Source organism: Rana temporaria, chromosome 1, assembly GCF_905171775.1.
Source record: "Rana temporaria chromosome 1, aRanTem1.1, whole genome shotgun sequence".
In the NCBI taxonomy this organism is placed as follows: Eukaryota; Metazoa; Chordata; class Amphibia; order Anura; family Ranidae; genus Rana; species Rana temporaria.
In genome coordinates, this window is record NC_053489.1 from 284134494 (window position 1) to 284158785 (window position 24292).

Genomic DNA, 24292 nt, shown 5'->3' on the forward strand with positions numbered 1-24292 from the left:
TGGAAAAATTGTTTGTTTTTTTCACTTTTTATCAAAGCCATTTTTTGTTTTTTCCCGTAAGAATTGAGGAAAGAAATGTGGAATATGTTCTTTTACAATGATAAGTAATATACTATAGCTATGTTATGTTATTCAAGCTATATAACATGAAGACCTTAATGAAAGTTTTCTGAGACTTTATGTAAAGTCCTAAATTATTGCAAGTTCTCTCAGCAGACAAGCAATTCCTGGAATACAGTTCAAAGTAACACTGTACTTCTCGATGCAGCTCTCAAACAAAAGAAATAGCATACACTTTGACTCTCATGTCTCTGGTGAGCAGCCATGGACTGTTGACAGAACACAAGCTAGCTAAGAAGGAATTCAGCAAGTCATAAACCTCCACTAGAAGAAGGGTCTCCATATTGAAGTGGTTGTAAACCCTCTGATACTACTTGCACCTACAGGTAAGCCAACATTAAGGCCACGTACACACGGTTGGACAAAACCGATAAGAATGGACCGAGGTTCAGTTTCATCGGACCAAACCGACCGTGTGTATAGGCCATCGGTCTGTTGTCCTTCGGGCCAAAATTTTAAAACATGCTTTAAAATCGAACCGATGGCCTGCTGCCCGATCGGTCCAAACCGATGGTTAGTACAGAAAGCATTGGTTCAAAACCCGCGCATGCTCAGAATCAAGTCGACGCATGCTTGGAAGCATTGAACTTTGTTTTATTCAGCACGTCGTGTGTTTGACGTCACCGCGTTCTGACCCGATCGGTTTTTGTAACGATGGTGTGTACGCACATCAGACCATCAGGCCACTTCAGCGGTGAACCAATGGAAATGGCCCGTCGGACCATTCTCATCGGTTTGGAATGACCTTGTGTACGCGGCCTAAGGCTTACCTGTAGGTGCTTGCAATATCTCCTTAACCTACACGGTTAAGTAGATGTTTGCAGAAAATCGGGCACCGATGTCTACGCATGCGCCGTAGACAATGGTGCAGGTGCAGTAAGCTTGCCGGGTCTTGAATGGGATAGTGCCGGAAACGCACGTATGCGCAGGGATCGTGCCGGACCCGCACGAATGAGCAGGAGTGACGTCATCGCCGCTCCGGCCAGTCACAGCGCCGGATCGGCGATATACGGAAGTCACTGCGGGTATCGTGGCGGCGGCGGAGGAGAGGAACGAGGGTCGCTGCGGGGGCTTCAATCTAAGGTAAGTAATTCATAATGAGCTAGTATGCTAGTCATACTAGCTCATTATGCCTTTGTCTTGCAAGTTTTTATTTATTTATTTTATGTTTTTTGGGGTTTACAACCACTTTAAGACCTCTTATAAATAGCCTGGTCATACATGGTTTCTGCCAAAGCCACATTGCCTACGTAAGACCTTAAACTGAACTATAGGCATAACGTTTTTACTTTTTTGGAGACAACTCAACAATTTGGGATTTTCTTTTACGTTCAATGATAATGGTAAATAGGACAAATAGAGATGGTGAATCTCCCCAATGGGGACACAGACAGCAATAAAAACTGAAAGGTGTTGACTGACAGTCATTACTTTCTATTGGCAGTGCGGTGGGATAGATTTGTTTAGAGCACTAGTTTCATATCGTCATATCTGGTGTACAGCGTGTAGGATTGTTCTTTTAAAGCAATTGTGCATGATTTGGGTAACCTTGTGATAAAGGACTATAACCTCTGTGGAAGTAATTATTGTTTGTGCATATTTTTTACTATAGATAACATACTGGCCTAAATAACATATATTAGAAATACAAACAAAAGTTTTTTTTTTTTTTTTAATTATGGTTTATTTATTTAAATACTTATACTGAGTCAATTGACAATAGAAGACAAATACACATGTATTAATAATAGATTCTGGAAGCCTTTTACAGTAGCTATTAGTATTCTGATTGTTACCATAAATAATAGTTTTTAGAATTTTTCACATTTCTATATTTTTGGGTAATTCCTGGTCTTTATGAAGGCTTAGGTGGTCCTTTAGTTTTTGGTGGTTTAGTCACAGCAATACGAGGAGGAACTTCCAGATTTTTCCCTTTATGACCAGCTCCTGGATGTTCATTCTTATTGTGCCCTCTCCCTGAAGTACAAATGCCATAATTCACATAACCACATAAACACTGATTGTCTTCAAGCTCATATTTTTTAATAATGATGCAACAATAAAACTGTACATACAAATATTAATTCATGTGCTTGCCTCACTGTGCCCATGCCTCACTGTTCCTAAGACTAGACTGACGTTTAACATGGGAGTCTACGGAAGGGATGCTTGGCTTTGAAAAATCAGTGCTCTCCAGCTGTAGATCCCCCAGACAACAAACTGCACACTTGTAGAGGAAGAGTGGGGCTACATGTGTACCAAGTTTGGGGTCCAGGGGACCTATGGCCGACCAGTACCGGGTCCCCAAAGTCCGGGAGATCAGGTGCAAAAAAGTGACTCAAGTATAAGCCGAGGGGGCATTTTCAGCACATTTTCAGCACTCGGCATATACTCGAGTATATACGGTACTAAATAAATAAAAACATAGAATTTTATCACTTTTCTCTTCTACCATTTATACACAATTTGCCCCAAGTGTGGCACATGTGCAACTGGGGCAAACCAAATATGCCCTTGTTGTACATTGTGCACCTTAGCTGGCATGATCTGCATATAGAGCTGATAGCAAGTATACACTGAATACAGGGTCCATGAGAACAGGGCAGTGCTAAGTATAAATTGAAGAGGGGCAGGGCAAAAACTTTTTCCATCACCAGGTTTACTTACAAGGTGTATCTTATGCAAAGTGAGTAGAATTTGCATCCTTCTTATCGAAAACATAGGATCTTTGATGTGACAAATTAAAATATATTAATAGGAAAGCAGTTTATCATTAACCTAGGATGCGATAAATTAAAAAACACTGATAAAATCCTTATTGAAAGTGAAGATGTCTGTGTTATCCCACACTCCCTTAAAAGCCAGATACCAATTATCCTAGAGTCAATGTGTAATACTATATGGGTGGCTGCAAACAAATGATCGTGTTCCCACAACCTCAAAAATCACATAGTGACATGAATCTTGTTGTGCCTCCCTCTGCTTAACAATAATACATTCCTTTAAGAGTCGGTTCACACTAGGGCGACACGACTTCCAGCGCGACTTTCAGAGGCGACTCCGACACGACTTGAACATGAACCACAGGGCGATCTGGGGCGATTTACAATACGACTTGAAGTCGTCTCCAGGACAGGAGACTTTCCAGTGGCCAATAAAACAACAACCAGCTCTGGGAGAGGGAGGGGGAGGGAGGGGGAGGGAGAGGTTTGCCTGAGAAATGTATGATATCTTCCTGGAAAGTCGCTTCAGTTAAGACAGTGATCCGACTTCTGAGGCGATTTCCATTGAAATCAATGGGTACAAATCGCCTACAAGTCGGATTGAAATAGTACAGGAACCTTTTCTGAAGTCGGATCGCCTTGAGTCGTGTGTATTAACACCGCTCCCATTCACTTCCATTGTTTTTTTCTACAGCGCGACATGGGACTACTTGAGGCGACATCAAGTCAGATCGCAAGTCGCCCCAGTTTGAACCGGCTCTAACTGTGTTATTTACAAAAAAAAATGTGATGGTAAATCAAATCAACCAAAAGAATATAAATAACACATATTTCATGAACAGTGGATAACTTGCAAGAAAAAACAACAGAAATTACCACTGTTTGCCTGTAGAGAAATACTCGCAGATTTGAAGGGCCACACAGGTCATACTTAGAGGAGTGTATTACTGCAGAGATCAATAGCAAGAAGGAACATTGGAATGGAGCCTGATTGTATTTGGAATATTGGAAAATATCGAGCTAATTGATTAATATATTCATTTTTTGGTGTTTTTTTTTGGTCTTCTTTTCCTTTTTGTTGTTTGTTTTTCTTTTTGTTTGTATATTACGTATAAGAAAAATTGTAATTGATAAAAAAAAACTGCAGCTTAACCACCTGGTTTTACGACCTCCTAGGCTGTATGTGTGAACAAGCCCTAAGCAGTCAATTTTTTCACACACTATTATCACAGCAATCACCAATATTCCCTCATTTTCTAACTGAATTTAACTGGAAAAATGTGTGTCTTATGAATATGTGTGAATCTTGTATAACATAAGTAGGAACGCAAAGCGATTGTAAAGCTAAAATATTTTTTTTAATAACAAACATGTCTATACTTACTTGCTCTGTTCAATGGAATTGCACAGAATGGCCACAAACCTCCTCTTCTTGGTTCACCGCCAGCACTTCTGGCTCCTCCTCTCTGTCCAGTGTTCCCATGGGAAGCTGCTTCCCATGGGGGCACTTGTGCGTGCATCCGCCCCCCCCAGTCCCTCAAGGAATGCATTAGGGCAGGCATGTCCAAAGTCCGGCCCGGGGGCCAATTGCGGCCCCCGTTCCAGTTTAATGTGGCCCCCCCTGGTAATTTGGATAAATACTGTTTTTAACGGCGCTGCCTCAGAGGGAACAGGGAGAGGGGGAACGAGTGCTGTCAAATTACATACAGGAGAATCTCCTGTTTACTCAGCGACATCTGTAATAGGAAGTCCCGTCTCCTGGGCTGCCATTGGACGACTCCTCTGTCTATCATAGGAGGCGGGATAAATTGGATTAAAGAGGCTGCTGTGTAAACAGGAGATTATCCTGTATGTAACCTGTTGGTGCTCATCCCGCCCCCCTCCCCCCCTTCCCTCGGAGGCTGCAGATGGACATCGATTAGGCTGCATTCATGGCAATGGAGAGGCTGCATTTATGGCAATGGCAAGGCTGCAGATGGGCACTGATATTTTGCTTCAGTTTTTTATTTACATTTTTTTCCCCCTGAAACGTCCCTCCTAAAGTGAAGGTGCGTGTTATACGCCAATAAATACGGTATATCCAAATAACACGCCCACACTCATCTCTTCACCACACACAGCCACAAAGGCAAGAGAATTTGTGTTGGGCAGTGTATTAGTACTCGAACGAACACACTTAGACCAAATTTTAATGGTTCAAAGAATGTCAGGCAAAATGGTCAGCCCTTACGCACGTTCACTTCATCAAATCTGGCCCCCTTTGAAGAAAGTTTGGACACCCCTGCATTAGGGTAACAAATGTTTAGGCTTTAGAACCACTTTAAGTGCTAGTGTAAGGCCATGAGTGAATCTAATCCATACAACTAAATTTTCACAGTTGGCTTCAGTGACACAATATTCTGATATCACATATTTTGGATGAGTAGTTAATATTTTACCATTTACATTTAGGTCGGCTTAAATACAGCAACCCAATCTGATTTATTTCAAGCAGGAAAAAGCCTTTTATTCCACGTTCAGACAAATCAGATTGAGGTGCTGTTGCTGTAAGCCAAGCTAAGAGTGAAAGTTAAAGGGTCAAATACACATCCAAAATCCAGAAAACAACATCTGCCTGTGCCTTTTAGTGCCGATATCCATAGCATTATTCATGGAACTTACCTGATGAACTAAAGCAGTACACAAGCACATACTTGTGTGAGTTTCTAGGTAGCCCTAAATTCTCCTAGTCTTTCACACAAGGCCATTTTAAGAACCTGACAATTGAAGCTCTCTATCTCACATGCATACATACACAGGCACACATACTAGGGACAATTTAGACATGGGCTATGTAACCTACAAGCATGTTGGAATGTTTCACAGTTTTCTTTTATTCTTATTAGTAACAAGGTAATCCGTATTCTTACCAGGGGAATTGTCTTTACTGGCTTCTTGAGCTTCTGCTGCTATTTCTGCTGCTTTTTCTGCTGCTTTTTTACTGCGCTTTTTATTCTCTTCAGCTTGCTAAAGCAGATGTGTAACAAATTCATGAGATAACCATCAAAAAATTTGCATGGATATTATTAAGTAATGTATATAAAATATATCATATCTATACTTACGCTCTGCAGTTTTTTCTTGAGTTCCAAAATTGCAGCTTGGTATCCCTTTGAAGTTGCATTTAGATAGTAGATGCTCATACTGGGAATAAAAAGTAATTAATGAATATTTCAATAAACTACATCCAAAATAAATTCAAAGTATTACACAGTAAGAAATATGAATATATTGACGCATCTACAACAGAGTTTTTTTTAAAGATTGGTATGACTAGGCTATGCTTTTTGTAGCTGCTGACTTTTAATAAACATCAAAAAAGGCTGGAACTCCGCTTTAAGCACTGAGCCACTGACTCATAGGTGTGCACACAGGGTGTGCCTGCTGTGCCTGAGCAGCCCCTAATCACCCTGTGTGGTGCAGATTCCCCCTGTTTAGACCCCTGATTTTTCACCAAAGCACCCTAATGGGTTTCCTAAAAAAAAATTGTTAAAAAATAATAAAAAATAAAATAATAAAAATAAAAACTACTGACACCGTCCACTCTCTACTCACACTAATTTCTTCCCTACTGAGACCTTCCACTGCTCTACTGATGCCATCGGTTTATATACACAAGCATAGGGATGGGCTGAACACCCCCCAGTTCGGTCCCCACCAGAACATGAACAGGCAAATTTGTGCAAACATGCGAACCCTATTAAAATCTATGGGACACGAACATGAAGAATCAAAAGTGCTAATTTTAAAGGCTTATATGCAAGTTATTGCTATAAAAAGTGTATGGGGACCCGGGTACTACCCCAGGGGACATGTATCAATGCAAAAAAAGTTTTTAAAACAACCATTTTTTCAGGAGCAGTGATTTTAATAATGCTTAAAGTGAAACAATAAAAATAAAATATTCCTTTAAATATCGTGCCTGGGGGGTCCCCTTAGTCAGCCTGTAAAGTGATGCATCTGTCTGATGTGTTTTACAGTGCCACAGAAAAATGTAATTTCTAAAGGAAAAACATGTAATTTAAAATTGCTCTCGGCTGTAATGTATTGTTGTCTCCCGGCAATATAGATAAAAAATCAAGGAAAAAATTGGATCCCCTGCCAGCTCATACCAGGCCTGAAGGTATGGATATTAAAATGAACTCCACGCCAAAATAAAAAATAAAAACAGCGTGGGGTCCCCCCCAGAATCCATACCAGGCCCTTCAGGTCTGCTATGGATTTTAAGGGGAACCATGCATATATATTTTTTTTAAATCCCAAAAATCCATACCGGACCCTTATACAAACATGCAGCCTGGAGGACAGGATGGGGGGATAAGCGGGCGCCCCCCCTCCTGAACCATACCAGGCCACATGCCCTCAACATGAGGAGGGTGCTTTGGAGTCCCCCCAAAGCACCTTGTCCCCATGTTAATGGGGACAAGGGCCTCCTTCCCACAACCCTTGGCTGGTGGCTGTGGGGGTCTGTGGGCAGGGGACTTGTCAGAATCCCGCCCCCCCCCATGAGAATGGGTAGGGGGTACCCCTACCCATTCACCAAAAAAAAGTGTCAAAAAGTAAAAACCACAAAAGACCGTTTTTGACAATTTCTTTATTAAAAAAAAGAAAAAAGTGTCCCGAGATGTACATCTATTGTCAATCACGCTGCTCGACAGACCCCAAAAAAATGGATGACCCTGCCCCCCTCTGATGGCACATGACATCAGGAGGGACGGGGTTGCTCGGTTACGTCATGCCTATGCCTATATAACATACCTTGCCTATATAACTTACGTTTGGCAATTTGGCCTGTGCTAATGGACTTTAACCAGCAGCTAATATTCTGAAATGCATTTGACCTGCTTTATGTTGGTTTTGCACCTCCATAGACTTTTATGGGAGTGCAAAAAATCATCTACTAACAAAATCCTGTCAACGCAGGGCCTAATAAGGTCAAAATAGCAATTATGGTTCTGGCAATATCAGAAAGAGTAGTCAGAATTAGCAGTCCTCCTAGGGTGTGGGGCCAAACCTAATCCCTACAAGAACACTCAAAAGGCATGCAGTATAGATTCAGCTACCTATATCTCTAAATATATTGATCTGTTTTACATGATTTTTTTCACTTCAAGAACCCTCTGCTTATGAATGTATTCAGTTTTCATAGCCCAGATTTGTGACAGAAATGTGACAGAAATGGTGAAATTAAGTCCTTTTAAAATACAAAAAGGAAAAATACTGCATAAAATAAGCAATAGCTGAGAGATAGATTCACAGTCTGAACCACAACTAAAGAATGGAGAGAAGTGCTTATTTTGGGTACACTGGAGCCGGTCAGATGTACAGAAGAACATTGTCCCAGTTGAAGTAAAAGACGTAAACTACCTTAGACAGACCTTAGACAGACAAGGAAGTCCTGGGTCTCAACACCACCAAAACATATTGCAAAACCACAGAAGGTCTTTGACGGATAAGACCTCCAGTTCAGCAAAGGGGATAGCTACATAAAATAATTCCTGTGAGTAACTGTTAAGAGAGGAATATTTCCAATGGTTGCATAAAGTGCTGAGAGAAAGCCTTCCATGTCCAATTATAGACATTACAGAAAGTAGCCTTCCAAGCTGTTAGCATCATACGAAACAGAAATTCATAGATGCTTCTGGCTCACAGAACCTGGACTCCAACCATGTCATGAAAGCCAGCAAACATGAAGTAGGGTGGAAAACATCACAATAGACAGAAGATCCCAATATGCTGACAGAACATCTGCCAGAAATCCTTCCAGGTCAGCATTCCATATGCCAATCTATATCTACAGTATATATTTTTTTTGTTCCAAAATAAATCCCCCAGTGTTAATGAGGAGGTGGAGACTCAGCTCCTTGCACAGACAGAAAGGGCTGGGACAGTGATAATAATGGAGGATTTTAACTACACAGAAATTGACTGGAGTAATGGCACTGCTGGAGGAGTTAAAGGGCAAAAATGTATATATCTATTACAAGACAATTTTATGATCCAGTTTATTGAGGCCTGACTAGGAATGATGCTTTGCTGGACCTGGTAATCTCAAACCATGCAGGCCTTTTTACCAATATTCATATATAAGAACATCTGGTTAGCAGTGACCATAACATGATCTAATTTAATGTTAGCTGTAAGCAACCATCATACACAAGAAATATAAAAACACTTAACTTTAAGAGAGATTTTTTTTCAAGGATGCGGGCTGCTCTCCAAGACTTATGCCGCGTACACACGATCATTTTTCGGCATGTAAACAACAACGTTTTTCAGCCTCTAGAAAAAACAAAGTTTTTTCCAACTTCATCATTAAAACGACGTTGCCCACACATGATCATTAAAGAAAAATGCTCTAGCAAAGCGCGGTGACGTACAACACGTATGACGGCACTATAAAGGGGAAGTACCATTCGGATGACGCCACCCTTTGGGCTGCTTTAGCTGATTTTGCGTTTTTCTGTCTGTTACAGCGTGATGAATGTGCTTACTCCATTACGAACGGTAGTCTTACTAGAACGAGCGATCCCGTCTCATAACTTTCTTCTGAGCACGCGGGGGTTTTTAACGTCGTTTTAGCCCACACACGATCATTTTTTACAACCCGAAAAATGACATTGTTTAAAACGTCGTTAAAAAATGCAGCATGTTCAAATTTTTTTTTGTCGTTTTTCAGAACCCGAAAAATTATGTGAAGCCCACACACGATCATTTTAAATTACATTTTTTAAAAACGTTGTTTTTTAAATGCCGAAAAATGATTGTGTGTACGCGGCATTAACCTGGGAGGGAATATTGGCATTGATGAACACAGAACAGAAATGGGAATTCTTCAAAAAGACTGTATGCAAACTCACTTGAAAGTATATTCCAATGGGCAATAAGTTTAAAAGGCTAAGAAAGGAGCTTTTAACCGCTTGCCCACCGCCGGCCATCATATGATATCATATCATAAAACAATCCTTACGTCAAGAAAAAACATAATTTTAAAAGCATTATGCATTTTGAAATGCAAATTTCTTTTGTACTTGAACTTTTAATGTAAAACTTACACCATGAGTAGGATGAAAGGTAGAATAAGTCCAGGGTTTGAGGCATAGCCGAATACTTTGGCAAACCATGCAGGGAAGTCATTGTCCAAGGTCTCCTGTATAACTTCATACATTCTTTGCTTCCCACTAACAACAAAGCATATTCAGATATATTAGTACATAAGTATATAGTAAAAACAAATTATACAAGTCATTCGTACAGAAACCATGTACTACTGTATGTGGATTTCTCCATTTTGTGTGTCCTTGTGTATCCTATAAATTTTAATGAACCACCTGCTCTGCCCAGCAGCGGCATAGGTGCCAGAGAATGTAACCACAGGACACAGGTATCTGACACTCCTTGAAATGTAAAACGCCAAAGAGACTGACAGAGGCTGCAGCACTGGGGCAGAGTGCAGGTAAGAGACGATAGCCATAGGAGAGGTAAGTATAGAAGCTTTGTTGTTTTCTAACACATTCTTCAGGTTTTTCTTGCTACCCCGACAGGTTCACTTTAGGCCAATTTATTTTATTTATTGATTTCTGTTTCCCTGTTGGCGATTACCGTTTTTTCCCTTTCCTGGTAGCAACTCATGACTTTGAAAGAAGTAAAATCCCTCAAGCAGGGGCACAGATAGGAATAAAAACTTTTCTAGCAGAGAATCTGCCATCTGTGTCTCCATTGTGAGATTTACAGCTAAGTGGCTCCAGGTAAGTGACCCCAAATGCACCCACATGGATGTCATATTGGGATGAGTAGCTTAGGAGAGGAGGTGTAGATCACGCTGGACTGACTCGATCAGTCACTGCTGTAGATTATGTAGGGTGTGGGCAGATGGGAAGAGTCAGTTTCCAGAGGTGCATGCCCGGTTGGAGGAAAAGGTGGTGGTGACCCCTGTTAGGGCCTGGGCTGCTACCTACATTCAGCACCTGGCAGCTTCAGCCACTTAAAGACATGATGGTCCATTCACAGACTATGGGGTAGATTCAGATAGAATCGTCTATCTGTATGCCCGGCGTAACGTATCTCAGATACGTTACGCTGCTGTAATTTAGGGCGCAAGTTCTGTATACAGAAACAACTTGCGCCCTTAGTTACGGCGGCGTAATGTATCTGTCGGTGTAAGCCCGCCTAATTCAAATGTGGATGATGTGGGCGTGTTTTATGTATATTAACTGTGACCCCGCGTATTTGACGTTTTTTACGAACAGCGCATGCGCCGTTCGTTAAAAAAAAATCCCAGTGTGCATGCTCGAAAATTCCGCCGCAAATCGTCATTGCTTTCGACATGAACGTAAATTATGTCCAGCCCTATTCGTGAACGACTTACGCAAACGACGTAAAATTTTAAAAATTTGACGCGGGAACGACGGCCATACCTAACATAGGATACGCCTCATAGCAGGGGTAACTATACGCCGAAAAAAGCCTAACGTAAATGACGTAAAAAAATGCGCCTGCCGGACGTACGTTTCGGAATCGGCGTATCTAGCTCATTTGCATATTCCTCGCGTAAATCTATGGAAGCGCCACCTAGCGACCAGCTAAAATATGCAGCCTAAGATACGACGGTGTAAAACACTTACGCCGGTTGGATCTTAGGGAAATCTATGCGTAACTGATTCTATGAATCAGGCGCATAGATACGACCGGCCGGACTTAGAGATACGACAGCGTATCTGGAGATACGCCGTCGTATCTGGAGATACGCCGTCGTATCTTCTATCTGAATCTACCCCTATGGGTGTAAGTGCCAGTGTGAATAAGGACAGACTAATAACGACACGATCCCAAAGCCTACCGACTGCAACTGATTATTTTCATGAGCTCATGATTTATGTTGGTAATTTATCTTATAGCAGAGTTCCGCCAAAAAAAAATATATTAAAAGTCAGCAGCTACACATACAGCAGCTACTGACTTTTAATATATGGACACTTACCTGTCCTGAGCTCTCAGGTGCTGCCGCCTCCATCTTCGATAAGGAAATCAGGAAGTGAAGCCTTGCGACTTCACTTCCTGGTTTCCTAATGCGCATTCACGTGTCGCGCTGCGCAATTCCACTGGTACCTTCTGTCTTCTGGGACTTGTGTGTCTTCCAGAGGACAGCCCGGGGGGGGGCGGAGTAGGCGCCGGACATGTCGTAGGTCACCGCGATCACCTCAGTGATCTATGCCCGGAAGTGGGAGCAAATACCTGTATTACACAGGTATCTGCTCCCTCCTCCACCCTGAAAGGTGCCAAATGTGACACCGGAGGGGGGAGGGGGGAGGATTCCGAAAAGCGTAAGTTCCATTTTCGGGTGGAACTCCACTTTAACACTCCATGTTGATTTCTACCAATCCTTAGACCAGGTGGATCACTAAATTAAAAACAATTACGGTATATATTGCCAGTTTACAATCTGAGACATGTACTGGGTTGAATATTACAGCACATGTTTAATTAAAATGTAAGTAAATATTTAGGGCAAGAAGCAAATGTAAAGTGTGTGGCCAGCTTTAAAATCTACTTAGCAATAATGGACATTTCTAAGTTTCTATTTTCAAATTTATGCAATATCGAACACATTTTCTAAGTGTAGAGGCCTGCTACTTTCATAGCTGGTGCTGCCTTAAATTTAGAGGGTGGTCAGAGATTTAAATACCTGTTCCAGCCCTGGCTGTACTGTGAGTGGCCACTGTTGTTGTCTGGGGTGTTGGTCCCGCCTCAGGCCAAGGGTGGCAGCAGTCAAGTCAAGGTGTATTGAGTGTTTTTCCTCGGCAGCCAATCAGTGGGGGTTGATCGCCTTGCTGTGAATGCTGGGGGAGAGTACTTAAGGGACAGACGTCATTAGTTCTGGTCGTCGTGGTCCGTCCTGGTCAGTCGTCCCACCACCCCCGTGTGTGGCCCTCATGGCCGGGGGTGCGTGTTCAAGTGTTCCAGGCTCCGGGACCACGTTGGTCTGGAGTCGTGATCTACCAAGTAGGCCCGGTAGTTAGGCTGGGTTTACGCTTGCAGAGTGGTCCTGTGCTGTCTGTTCTGAGGGAGGAAGCCGCTTAATGAAGCACCTATTCTGGAGAGCACCGAGCAGAAGGCTGGTACACTCAGGAGAGGCCTTGAACTTCATTGAAGGACGCACTAATACTGAGAGGCCAAGGGAAGGTCGCCTGTCAGTTTGAATTCACAAGAATTTATTTCAAGAAGAGATCCGGGTGCTTAATCCTATGCTGAAAGGATTCTGGACCGAATATACCTCCACCTTTGGGAAGGTCTGTGGCAGAGACTTTACCAAGTTTTTGTGCGACATCCTGGCTGCTAGGCTAGTGAGAGAGGCCTATCCAGGTGCGCAATACCCACTCTGGCTAGAGTGGCGACGAAGCTGTTTTTTTATGGAAGCAGGAGTGCTTCCGAAAAAAAGTTATACACCGAAACCTACTATCTATTACCCTTCCACCTCTTCAACTTCTACTTTTATTCTTTTACCACGTTTGGTAAAATAAAGCATAGAAAAATAAGTGCAACGTGTGGACATTAAACTCTTTTATCAACTCTCATCAAGTACCCTAGACGGCGAAGGAATAGAGATAACATCAGGGCTCAAGTCCTGCGGGAACGCATGGGGAACGGAGTTCCTGCACTTTTTTCACAGCAGGAACTCAGTTCCCTTTGCAGGACTACAGCCGAGCCGCCTGAGCCAATCCTTCACTAAGTGGCGATGCCCAGCTCGAGTCACTGTCAGGGGCAGGCAAACCTTAGTAATCCTTTATATTACTGGTCGCTTCCTGTATATGGATTCATCGGGTAGTGTGCGGGTATTCCGTCACTTCCTCAATGCCACATTGTCTCCTGGGAGCTTTTGTCATTGTTCCCAGGAGAAATTGCGGAGGTCTGTCGCGAGTTATCGCAGGATTTAGAAAGAAGCAAGTTCTCGCGGCAGACCTCCGCAATGTCTCCTGGGAACAATGACAAAAGCTCCCAGGAGACATTGCGGCATCGAAGGAAGTGACAGAATACCCGCACACTACCCGATGAATCCATATACAGGAAGCGGCCAGTAACATAAAGGATTACTAAGGTACAGTGGATCGAAAAATTTAGTAATTATGCATATAAGCGTATCTTTTTCTTTTTTTTTTTGGTGGGGGAGTGGATCTTGGGTGGGAGTTCCCACACTTTTTTCCCCGGGACTTGACCCCTGGATAACATGCCACCCAAAACAAACCAGCAGCTCCTTCGGGGGTAGTGCTACATAAGTATGAGAATAATGGATCTGATGTACTGTATGTCCACACATATTTATGTTTCTAACTTGCACAGATTGCAACACGTGACCAGATTAGAATGGAAAGGATTTCAGTTGTTAGTACAAGTCTTATCGTCTCCCAACTTAGAGCACCAGAACCATGTATCTTTCACTGTGTGATTCAATTGGAAGCTGCCTGCAGGGAAACTTGAGAACAAGTTGCACTGTGTTCCTGGGAACCGATTATCTTAATTTTGTTTTCAATCTTGACAAAAATATTAGTGCGTCAATATGCCTAACCCAAATTGAGAAAGAATGGCCTAAAAATACCTCAACTTTTCTCACCCACCTCATGGCTAAATGTGAAAAATGCCAAAGCAACATTATATACATAAGCTCAATAAGGACTCCGGAATGCAGAATGATTGCTATGTATGCACAGATTGTTGAATGCCTGCTGTCACAAGTCTGCAGCCTTTTTTCTCTTTAGGAAGATGGTCACTGGCTTCTTATTATAATCTTTTACTTTTAGAGTATTTCAAACCTTGTTTTTTTGTTTTTTTTTAGTTATCTGTGTTACATTTATGAGATTCTCCTTCACTTGCTGTCTTGTAGACATGATAGGAAATAAGAGAGAATCTCTGCATTTCTCACCTAGACAGCCGTCCTCGAAACAAGTGTCCCTACTGGAAGTTTTCATCTTTAACGGCCTGTGTTGATGGGATTTTACTCACTTTATACAAGTCTATAAAAATGCAAAACCTGCTTGAAGGATTGCAAGTCAATGCACCTGTCAATAAATTATGAAAGATCTCTGAAGTATTTTAGATAGATGCCAATGACATAAGCACAATGCCCAATGACACAGGTCCTAGTCCTCTTTTCGGAACAATTCATTTATTTATTTTTCTCTCTGAGCTGAACCACTTACAGCCTGGAAGATTTCCCCCCTTAATAACCAGGCCATTTTTTGTAATACAGCACTGTGTCGCTTTAACTGACAATTGCGCAATCGTGCAATGCTGTACCCAAACAAAATTGACGTCCTTTTTCCCCACAAATACGTAGAGCTTCCTTTTGGTGGTATTACCTCTGCTGTGTTTATTTTTTGCGCTATAGACTAAAATAGACCGACAATTTTGAAAAACACAACTATATTTTTACTTGTTGCTATAATAAATATCCCCCCCCCCCAAAAAAAATTACTAATTTCTTCAACAGTTTAGGCCAATTTGGTAAAAAAAAAAAAAAATTGCAATAAGCGTATATTGATTGGTTTGCGCAGAAGTTATAGCGTCTACAAAATAGGGGATAGATTTATGGCATTTTTATTATTAATTTAGTTTTTACTACTAATGGCGGTGATCAGTGATTTTTAGCGGGACTACGACATTGTGGCGGACAGATCGGACACTTTTGACACTTTTTTGGGACCAGTGACATTTATACAGTGATTAGTGCCATAAAAATGCACTGATTACTGTATAAATGAAACTGGCAGGGAAGGGGTTAACACTAGTGGCGATCCAGAGGTCAAATGTGTTTCCTGGGAGGTGTTTCTGACTGTTTGGGAAGGGGACTGAATGGGAGTACAGAGAGATCGCTGTTCCTAATCACTAGGAACAGACGATCACTCTGTACTTCTCATTCAGAATGGGATCTGTATGTTTACATTGACAGATCCCCATTCTTGCTCTCTGTGGAGCGATCGTGGGTGGACGGCAGACATTGCACGCGCCTGCTGTAGCTGTAAAATGGATCAACATACAGCTATGGCGATTCGCGGGAACGAGCCGACCTGACGCAGTATAATGATGGCGGCTGGTCCACAAGTGGTTATAAAGGCTTTTTTCTCCCTAAAATAATACACCATTATGCTTATCTGATGTGTACCTCCAATTCTGGGGTGCCGTGTTGGTGCTCTCCACTCCTCCTCATCTGCGAGTGCCCACCTAGCAAGCTTTTGAACCAGGCTGTGGGCATCCATAGACACACTCAGTGTGTCTCTGCCCTGCACCTGCTCCAATGGCTCCCACCAACGCTGTATCCTGGCCTAGGGCAGCACTTTGCAGGGGGGCAGCACAGAAAGTGTCCCCGCTGGCTTGTGCTACACTGTTGGTGTAATGCAAACTGTTTCTAATTTTGACTGTCCTATCATCCTGGACCACAAACCTTCCTCACTGTGCTATATGTTTTCTGTTGTACCATTGGCTTGGTTATATCTTCTTAGTCCTCTCCATAAAATTATCAGAAATTTGTGCTTGAAGTAGAACTATAGGCAACACTTTTTTTCCCATTTTGGATAGAGTAAAGGAGGGTTATAGCCCCTGTCAAATTTTTTTTTACTATCCCTGTCCCATTGCAGAGATTTCCCTTCACTCTCTGCCCCATAGCCAAACAGGAAGTGATAGGAAATCTTTGCAAATTAAGGGAATCCATTCCCCCCACCTAGGCATTGAGAACTAGTGTCCCCACTCGAAAATGTCAGGATGGGTCTTAAACAGAAAGGGGTGTGGCCTTGACAGGAAGGGGGTGGGTAATATTTAAATTAGGGGGTGCACACGTTTAGTCAGGCCTAGGGCAGCACAAAACCTAAATACACCACTGGCTCCCACTGCTACCTCTGTGCCCTGTGAAAGCAGGGAGAGGGTAGAGCACTGCTGTAGATGGGCACAGCACTTAGGCCCCTTTCACATTGGGCGGCGGCGGCGGTAAAGCGCTGCTATCTTTAGTGGAGCTTTACCACCATTTTTGCTAGCGGGATGCTTTTAACCCCCGCTAGCGGCCGATAAATGGGTAAAACAGCTGCATCGGCGCTTTGCCGGTCCGGCAGTGCTGCCCATTGATTTCAATATCCAGGGTTGCTACAGGTATACAGGTTTACCTGTAGCATAAAGTTGTTATAATGGGTTTACAACCACTTTAATGCTTAACTGTATATACAGACTGATTTTACTTTTAGTAACACTTTAAGCCATCAAGGGACTCAAACATTGAGACCCCTTCTTTTGCTGGCTGGAATTAATGGCTCTGTTACCAAAGCCAAAAATCTAGCTAGCTCATCTGTTTGGCACATGTTATTTTACAAATGTATATCAGCAACATACATTAACAAAATATAAAAAAAAATGCTATTTCCTAAACAACCCAGAATTTTTCTGCTTGAGAAAAGTAGTCAGCTTGAGGTGTGTATACAGGTACCAAACTGCCCCCTAGTGGATATGTGTGAGATAAACACGCAATGAAACAGAAAAGCAAGAAAATTAACTTCAGAGGTGAATCTATTTTTTTCTTTTTCTCTCCTGTTTTCTCTAAATGCACACATTTGTTTGACGTGCCTTACAAAATAATATAGTGTTCAGGAATTTAATAATAGGATTTTAACATAAATTGCCCCTCATGTCATTTAATGGCAACTAAACTATATAAACTAATAAAATGTGAAAAGGCTCTAGAATTCTGAAGAGGTTTACATTAATATGCCCATAATAAACTAATATACTTGGCTCAGTGAGACAAGCTGACGAAAAGAAATAGATTGTAAGGCATTTTATTTCTTACGATACAAAATTGCATCATATTGTTATATACAATAAACATAGTCACAGTTTTTTATCATTGTTTTTAGGTAATTTATACATTGTTCCTTTTGCTTATGTATAGGCCATATTCATACTGTATAAACCCATTAGATCAAAAAAAAAATATAGCTTATATATGTATAATTGAGAATATTTCGTTAATGCTATTCCAGAGGCTCAGGAGTCACGGGTAGTTCTCATCTTTGTGTTCAAAGAAACTAGATTCTAAATCACTCATCAATAAATAGATCCGTTCTGAGTTTTCTTTTTTTCTTTTTTATTGTTGTTTTTTTGTTATTGTTTTTAAAGAAAGCAGCAATAACAAGTAATTTAATAGCATTCTAAACAGTGTCATTGTTTTTTTTTTTAAATGTTACTTTTGCTGTAGGACATCTTACAGCAGGGTGCGCTAATTTATACCATTTATACCAGCAGGAGGTCCTTTGCATCTGTAAGGATTTTTTTTTACCAGATGAAATGCTTATTGGAATATAACAGCAATGTAAATGTGAATTACAGTAGAAGTACAAAGAAGAAAGGATTTACAGTTTCCAGCTACAAATAAGTGTAATGCCCTGTACACACGATCGGTTCATCCGATGAAAACGGTCCGATGGATTTTTTCATCAGATATCCGATGAAGCCGACTTTCATCAGTCTTGCCTACACACCATCAGTTAAAAAACTGATCGTGTCAGAACGCGGTGACGTAAAACACAACGACGTGCTGAGAAAAATGAAGTTCAATGCTTCCGAGCATGCGTCGACTTGATTCTGAGCATGCGTTGATTTTTAACCGATGGGTTTCCCCACAGACGATCGTTTTTTTCTATAGTTTTTTTAACCATCAGATAATTTTAAGACAGATTCTAAGATTTTTCACCGATGGGAAAAAAAACTGATGGGGCCCACACATGATCGGTTCGTCTGATGAAAACGGTCCGTTTTCATCAGACGAATCGATCGTGTGTACGCGGCATAAGAGTCCCGAGTCACACACACACACACACACAAAAAAAAGGAAAATATATATAGTCAAATCTAGATAATGCAGAGGATCCAGATAACACATCTAAGACAAGGATGTGCAGTTAGGGGAGGATGGTGAGTCAGAGCCTCACCTGCCATGAACATAAAAACAATAATAAAAATAACAAAAAACAAACAAAAACGATCAAGCTTCGAGGGTCGTAGCTTGGCAACCTGGGATCACGGGGCCCTTAAATTTGGGGGGTAGGTAGCCGAAGTCCTACCATTGGGTCTCTAAAAGACACATGCTCCCTTCCAGCCCAGCCCTCTTACAACACACTTTTTGTTACAGGTAAGCCTATACAGTGCTGATCCTGACCTCCCTGGGGCCCTAAGCAAAATGACATGGCACATTAAAAATGAGAAATGGGGGGCGCTAATGACAGTGACATGACACATTAAAGAAAGTTGAGAAGCGGGGGAAGGGGGTGTTCTGCTGTCGGAAATTACATCTTGCATTAAATTGAGAAGCGGGGGTGCTGACTTCTTACCTCTTCTCCCATGCAGCCAGCGAGTTGAGAAGCGGGGTGAGGGGGCGAAAATGACTTTTCACCAGGCAGGGCCTCTAGTAATTTGGGGGGCCCTTCGCAGCTTTGTGGGGCCCTAAGCGCCTTGCATAGTGAGCCTATAGGGCGGATCGACCCTGAGCCTATAATAAGGCTTACCTGTAGCTACCCAGGATATCTCCTAAACCTGAACAGTTTAGGAGCTATCCTCTGTATTTGCATGTGCCAACATAGTCGGCACATGCACACTGAAGCAACGGCACCTACGTGCCATTGCTTCAGTGAGTGTGCTGTTACCGGCGGCTCCCGCGCACATGCGCAGGAGTGACGTCATACCCTGAAGTAACCCCCAGGAGTGATGTCGGCGATCGGTGCTGTGTACAGGCACCACAGCACAGCGATTACCTTAAAAACAATATATAATAACTATTTGTATATTACTGACTTATGGTAAATAACCCCTTGCCACCCAGGTCAATTCTGACACTTCTCTCCTACAGTACATGTAAAAATCATTATTTTTTTGCTAGAAAATTACTCAGAACCCCCAAACATTGTATATAAAAAAAATTATCAGACACCCTAGGGAATATGGTGATCGTTGCAACTATTTATGTCTCACGGTATTTGCGCAGCAATTTTTCAAACGCTTTTTTTTTAAAGAAACGGTTTCATTAATTAAAAAAAAAACACTAAAGTTAGCCCGATTTTTTTATATAATGTGAAAGATGATGTTACACCCAGTAAATATGTAACCTGTGTGTATCTGTGTGGATCTGGCTCTGATACTAGCCAGTGCCTCACCAGCCACTGACCTCACTGCATGTCCCTGATCTAGGGATACGTTTTTTTGGGTCACTATTCAACATGTGAACATTTCCACCTCCCGAACATGTGGGGCAGGAGGAAGGGAAGGAAGATGTGGAGGGGGGAACAGGTACTTAGACAGGAATGTGGGACAGGGAGGGGAGGAGAGAGGGAGGGAAGGTGAGATCTAAGGTGTCAAATCGTAAGACACTTAATTAAAAATTTCTTGGGGAAGTTATGTTCAATATAGGTCAACCTATATAGGGGTTGGGTAGTATTGATCATAGACTTTGTGGTGGCATTTCCCTCAAGCATAACCCCTGCTCCTATGCTGGGTCTCTAGCTTGGCACTCCAGATACTTCTCAAGCTTCACCCCTGCTAACCGGCTCGGGTCCCTGGCTTAACATACAAGGCTGCTCTGCAAGCTTCTCCTCCGCTTGTTGGGTCCCTAACTTGATCACTGCCTGAAGTTTCACGATTCTCCACCGTGCCCTTTCTGTGAGAAAATGGTTCCGGTACTTGCTTCAGTTACTCACTGTGGTCCCTGGTAAAGGCGGCTGGTCCCTTCGTGGCGACAGCTTCCCTTCTACCTCCGACCACTGACAGGTTCTCTGGCCGACAGAATTATCACTGCTGGTTAGACTGCAAGCTGCAATCCCAACCCTGTGCTGCTCTCTCACTTCTGGATAGGCCCACACACAGCCTAGCAGCCAGATGCCCTGGGGATAGGCCCAATCTCCGGCCCAGGACGTACGACACACGTCCACCCAGACAGCCGTCCAGGTGGCACAGAACATGGATCATCTGACTCCCCCCAAATATATAGGCTCTCCCAGCAGGCCAAGGGATTCAAGAAAACCCCTGCCCATTGGCTGAGATACCCCATATACCCATAACCTGACCTTGAGTTGTCCTTCTCACATCTACTGCCACTAATTCCCCGGCCACCTAGTGGTAGAAGAGAAATCGCCAGGCCTCCTTCAGATAAAGGGAGTTGTAAGATCGATCTTGCTATCTGTGGGACAGAGCCCATTCCAAATAAAAGATGTTACAGTTTGATCCAATTTAGCAAAGAAGGTGTTAGGGAAATTAAAGTTGTTGGAACACCTGCCTTTACATGCACATGACCTTTAACGGCATCCCAGTCTTAGTCCATAGGGTTTAATATTGAGTTGGCCCACCCTTTACAGCATTAACAGCTTCAACACTTCTGGGAAGTCTATCCACAAGGTTTAGGAGTGTGTCTATGGGAATGTATGACCATTTTTCCAAAAGCACATTTGTGAGGTCAGGCTCTGATGTGGACAGGAAGGTTTTGCTCGCAGTCTCCACTCTAATTAATCCCAAAGGTGTTCTTTCGGTGGAGGTCAGGACTCTGTGAAGGGCAGTCAAGTTCCTCCACCCCAAAGTCGCTCATCCATGTCTTTACGGACCTTGCTTTGTGCACTGGTGCACAGTCATGTTGTTGTTTTTTTTCTGGGCCGTGATTGAAGATAAATACCTCGCAGGACAGGTTGCGTGTTCGGATAAGGGTCTGGTATGGATTTTGGCGGTTCCGTTTAAAATCCGTACCAGACCTAAAGGGCCTAGAATCAATTTTGGGGGGGACCCCCACGCCATATTTTTTTTAATTTTGGCACAGGGTTTCCCTTAATATCTATATCAGACCAGAAGGGACTGGTATGGATTTTGGGTGAAAACCCATGTCGTTTTTTTCAATGATTTCCTAGGTATATTGCCAGGTTCCGACAATACATTACAGCCACAAGCAATTTTAAAATGTTTGGAAATGTAATTTTGCTGCGGGACTGTTATGAACATTGAAAAAATGTGCTACTTTACAGGCTGACTAAGGAGACCCCCATGCACGATATTTAAAGATTTATTTTTTATTGTTTCACTTTAAGCATTATTAAAATCACTGCTCCTGAAAAAAACTCAGTTTTTAAAACTTTTTTTTGCATTGATAGATGTCCCCTGGGACAGTAGCCGGGTCTCCATACACTTTTTTTGGCAATAACTTGAATATATGCCTTTAACTACTTGCCGACCAGCCACCACAGTTATACGGCGGCAGGTCGGCACGGCTGGGCGAGATCGCGTAGCTATACGCCATCTCGCCTTTCAGCCAATAGTGGAGCGGTCCTGTCGGGGGGGGGGGAATGACCTATCGCCTGCTCATACAATGTATGAACATCGATTTGTCATTTCCCCAAGTCAGTCCCACCCCCCTTCAGTTAGAACACACCCAGGGAACATACTTAACCCTTCCTCGCCCCCTAGTGTTAACCCCTTATCTACCAGTGGCATTTTTATAGTAATCAATTAATTTTTATAGCACTGATCGCTCTAAAAATGCCAATGGTCCCAAAAATGTGTCAAGAGTGTCCAAAGTGTCCGCCATAATGTTGCAGTACCGATAAAAAACGCTGATCGCTGCCATTACTAGTAAAAAAAAAATATTAATAAAAATGACATAAAACTACCCCCTATTTTGTAAACGCTATAACTTTTGCGCAAACCAATCAATAAACGCTTATGCGTTTTTTTTTACGAAAAATATGTAGAAGAATACGTATCGGCCTAAACTGAGGAAAAAAATATGTTTTTTTTATATATTTTTGGGGGATATTTATTATAGCAAAAAGTAAAAAATATATATATTTTTTTAAATTGTCGCTCTATTTTTGTTTATAGCGCAAAAACTAAAAACCGCAGAGGTGATCAAATACCACCAAAAGAAAGCTCTATTTGTGGGAAAAAAAGGACGCCAATTTTGTTTGGGAGCCACGTCGCACGACCGGGTAATTGTCAGTTAAAGCAATGCAGTGCCGAATCACAAAAAGTGGCCCGGTCATTGAGCAGCAATATTGTCCGGGGCTTAAGTGGTTAAAATTAGCAGTAGATTTTTTTTTCTTCTATCGTACCTTTTTATGAAGTACATAGTGTACTTCCGATCCATCCGGTCCGCAGCGCAGGACGTCATATCCTTTTTGTGCGGCGAGCCCCGCGCTGCCTTCTGGGAACTGTGTGTGTCACAGAAGACAGCTGGTCATTCACAAAGCGCCACAAGAATCCACTGCTGGTTTCCCTTTGTTAGAATGGCGGTGCCTGCACCCGATCCGATGGATGGATCATCCTGGGGGGGGGGCACATTGTGGGCTCTCTGGACAGGTACGTGTCCTTATTAAAAGTCAGCAGCTACAGTGTTTGTTGCTGCTGACTTTAAAAAAAAAATTGTGTGTGGGACACCGCTTTAACGGTGTTCATGTGTTTGCACAATTTTTTTTGCTTGTTCGCATGTTCTGCTGCGAACCGAACCAGGGGGTGTTTGGCTCATCCCTATAAATTAGTTATGGTACACACACTGATACTAAATACAAAGTTAAACTGTAAATATTCGAATAAACCTCATGGAGTGGGATTATGTAGGCAACACACAAACAAGCTTCAAAATATATAAAAACTTATATCAATTTATTACAAAAATAGAATTATTATACACATACAAAAATATATCATAAAAATCACATAAATATACAATGTACAAATCATAAACGATGTAAATACTGTCCGCCATACGGTACCATCACCAAGATTTGGGAGGTAAGTTGTAGCTGAAAGCCGGCTTTCAGCTACAACTTACCTCCCAAATCTTGGTGATGGTACCGTATGCCGGACAGTATTTACATCGTTTATGATTTGTACATTGTATATTTATGTGATTTTTTGATATATTTTTGTATGTGTATAATAATTCTATTTTTGTAATAAATTGATATAATTTTTTATATATTTTGAAGCTTGTTTGTGTGTTGCCTACATAATCCCACTCCATGAGGTTTATTCGAATATTTTCAAGTATTATGGGATGATGGCAACTACATGCCGTCATATATGAGTTGGTCTTTTTTCACAAAGTTAAACTGTATCTAAACTGGTGGTCCTGCCAGTAACACACAGAACGTTAGGTTCTAGGGTGACAATGCTATCTCACGGTACTGTATCTATGGAGAAGTAGTGTTGTCACCCTACAGAAGAAGGTGTGTTAGGACCTCCCCTTTTCCTCATCTCAATTACATTGAGAAGTGTTTGAGGACTACAGAACACCTTCCTCTCCATGACATGGGGTGAGGGTGTTTTATGGTCCACAGAGGGGAACTGGGCAGAACTGATAACTGAGCACAGGATGTTAGTAGCTCACTGGATATCTGGCAGGATCA

At 42.1% G+C, this 24292-nt stretch overlaps 1 protein-coding gene across 1 annotated transcript in view; it reads right to left on the reverse strand.

Annotated features, from left to right (window-relative positions):
• Window positions 1–1873: 1873 nt before the first annotated feature.
• The window catches only part of TMC1 (transmembrane channel like 1), a 95737-nt gene continuing 73318 nt past the window's right edge, over window positions 1874–24292 (reverse strand). The window contains exons 15-18 of the mRNA XM_040356383.1: window positions 9938–10063; window positions 5948–6026; window positions 5753–5849; window positions 1874–2097 (exon numbers count right to left, since the gene is read on the reverse strand). Coding sequence (XP_040212317.1) covers window positions 1976–2097; window positions 5753–5849; window positions 5948–6026; window positions 9938–10063 — 424 coding nt within the window. The 3' untranslated portion in view covers window positions 1874–1975. The remainder of the gene's footprint in view (window positions 2098–5752; window positions 5850–5947; window positions 6027–9937; window positions 10064–24292) is intronic.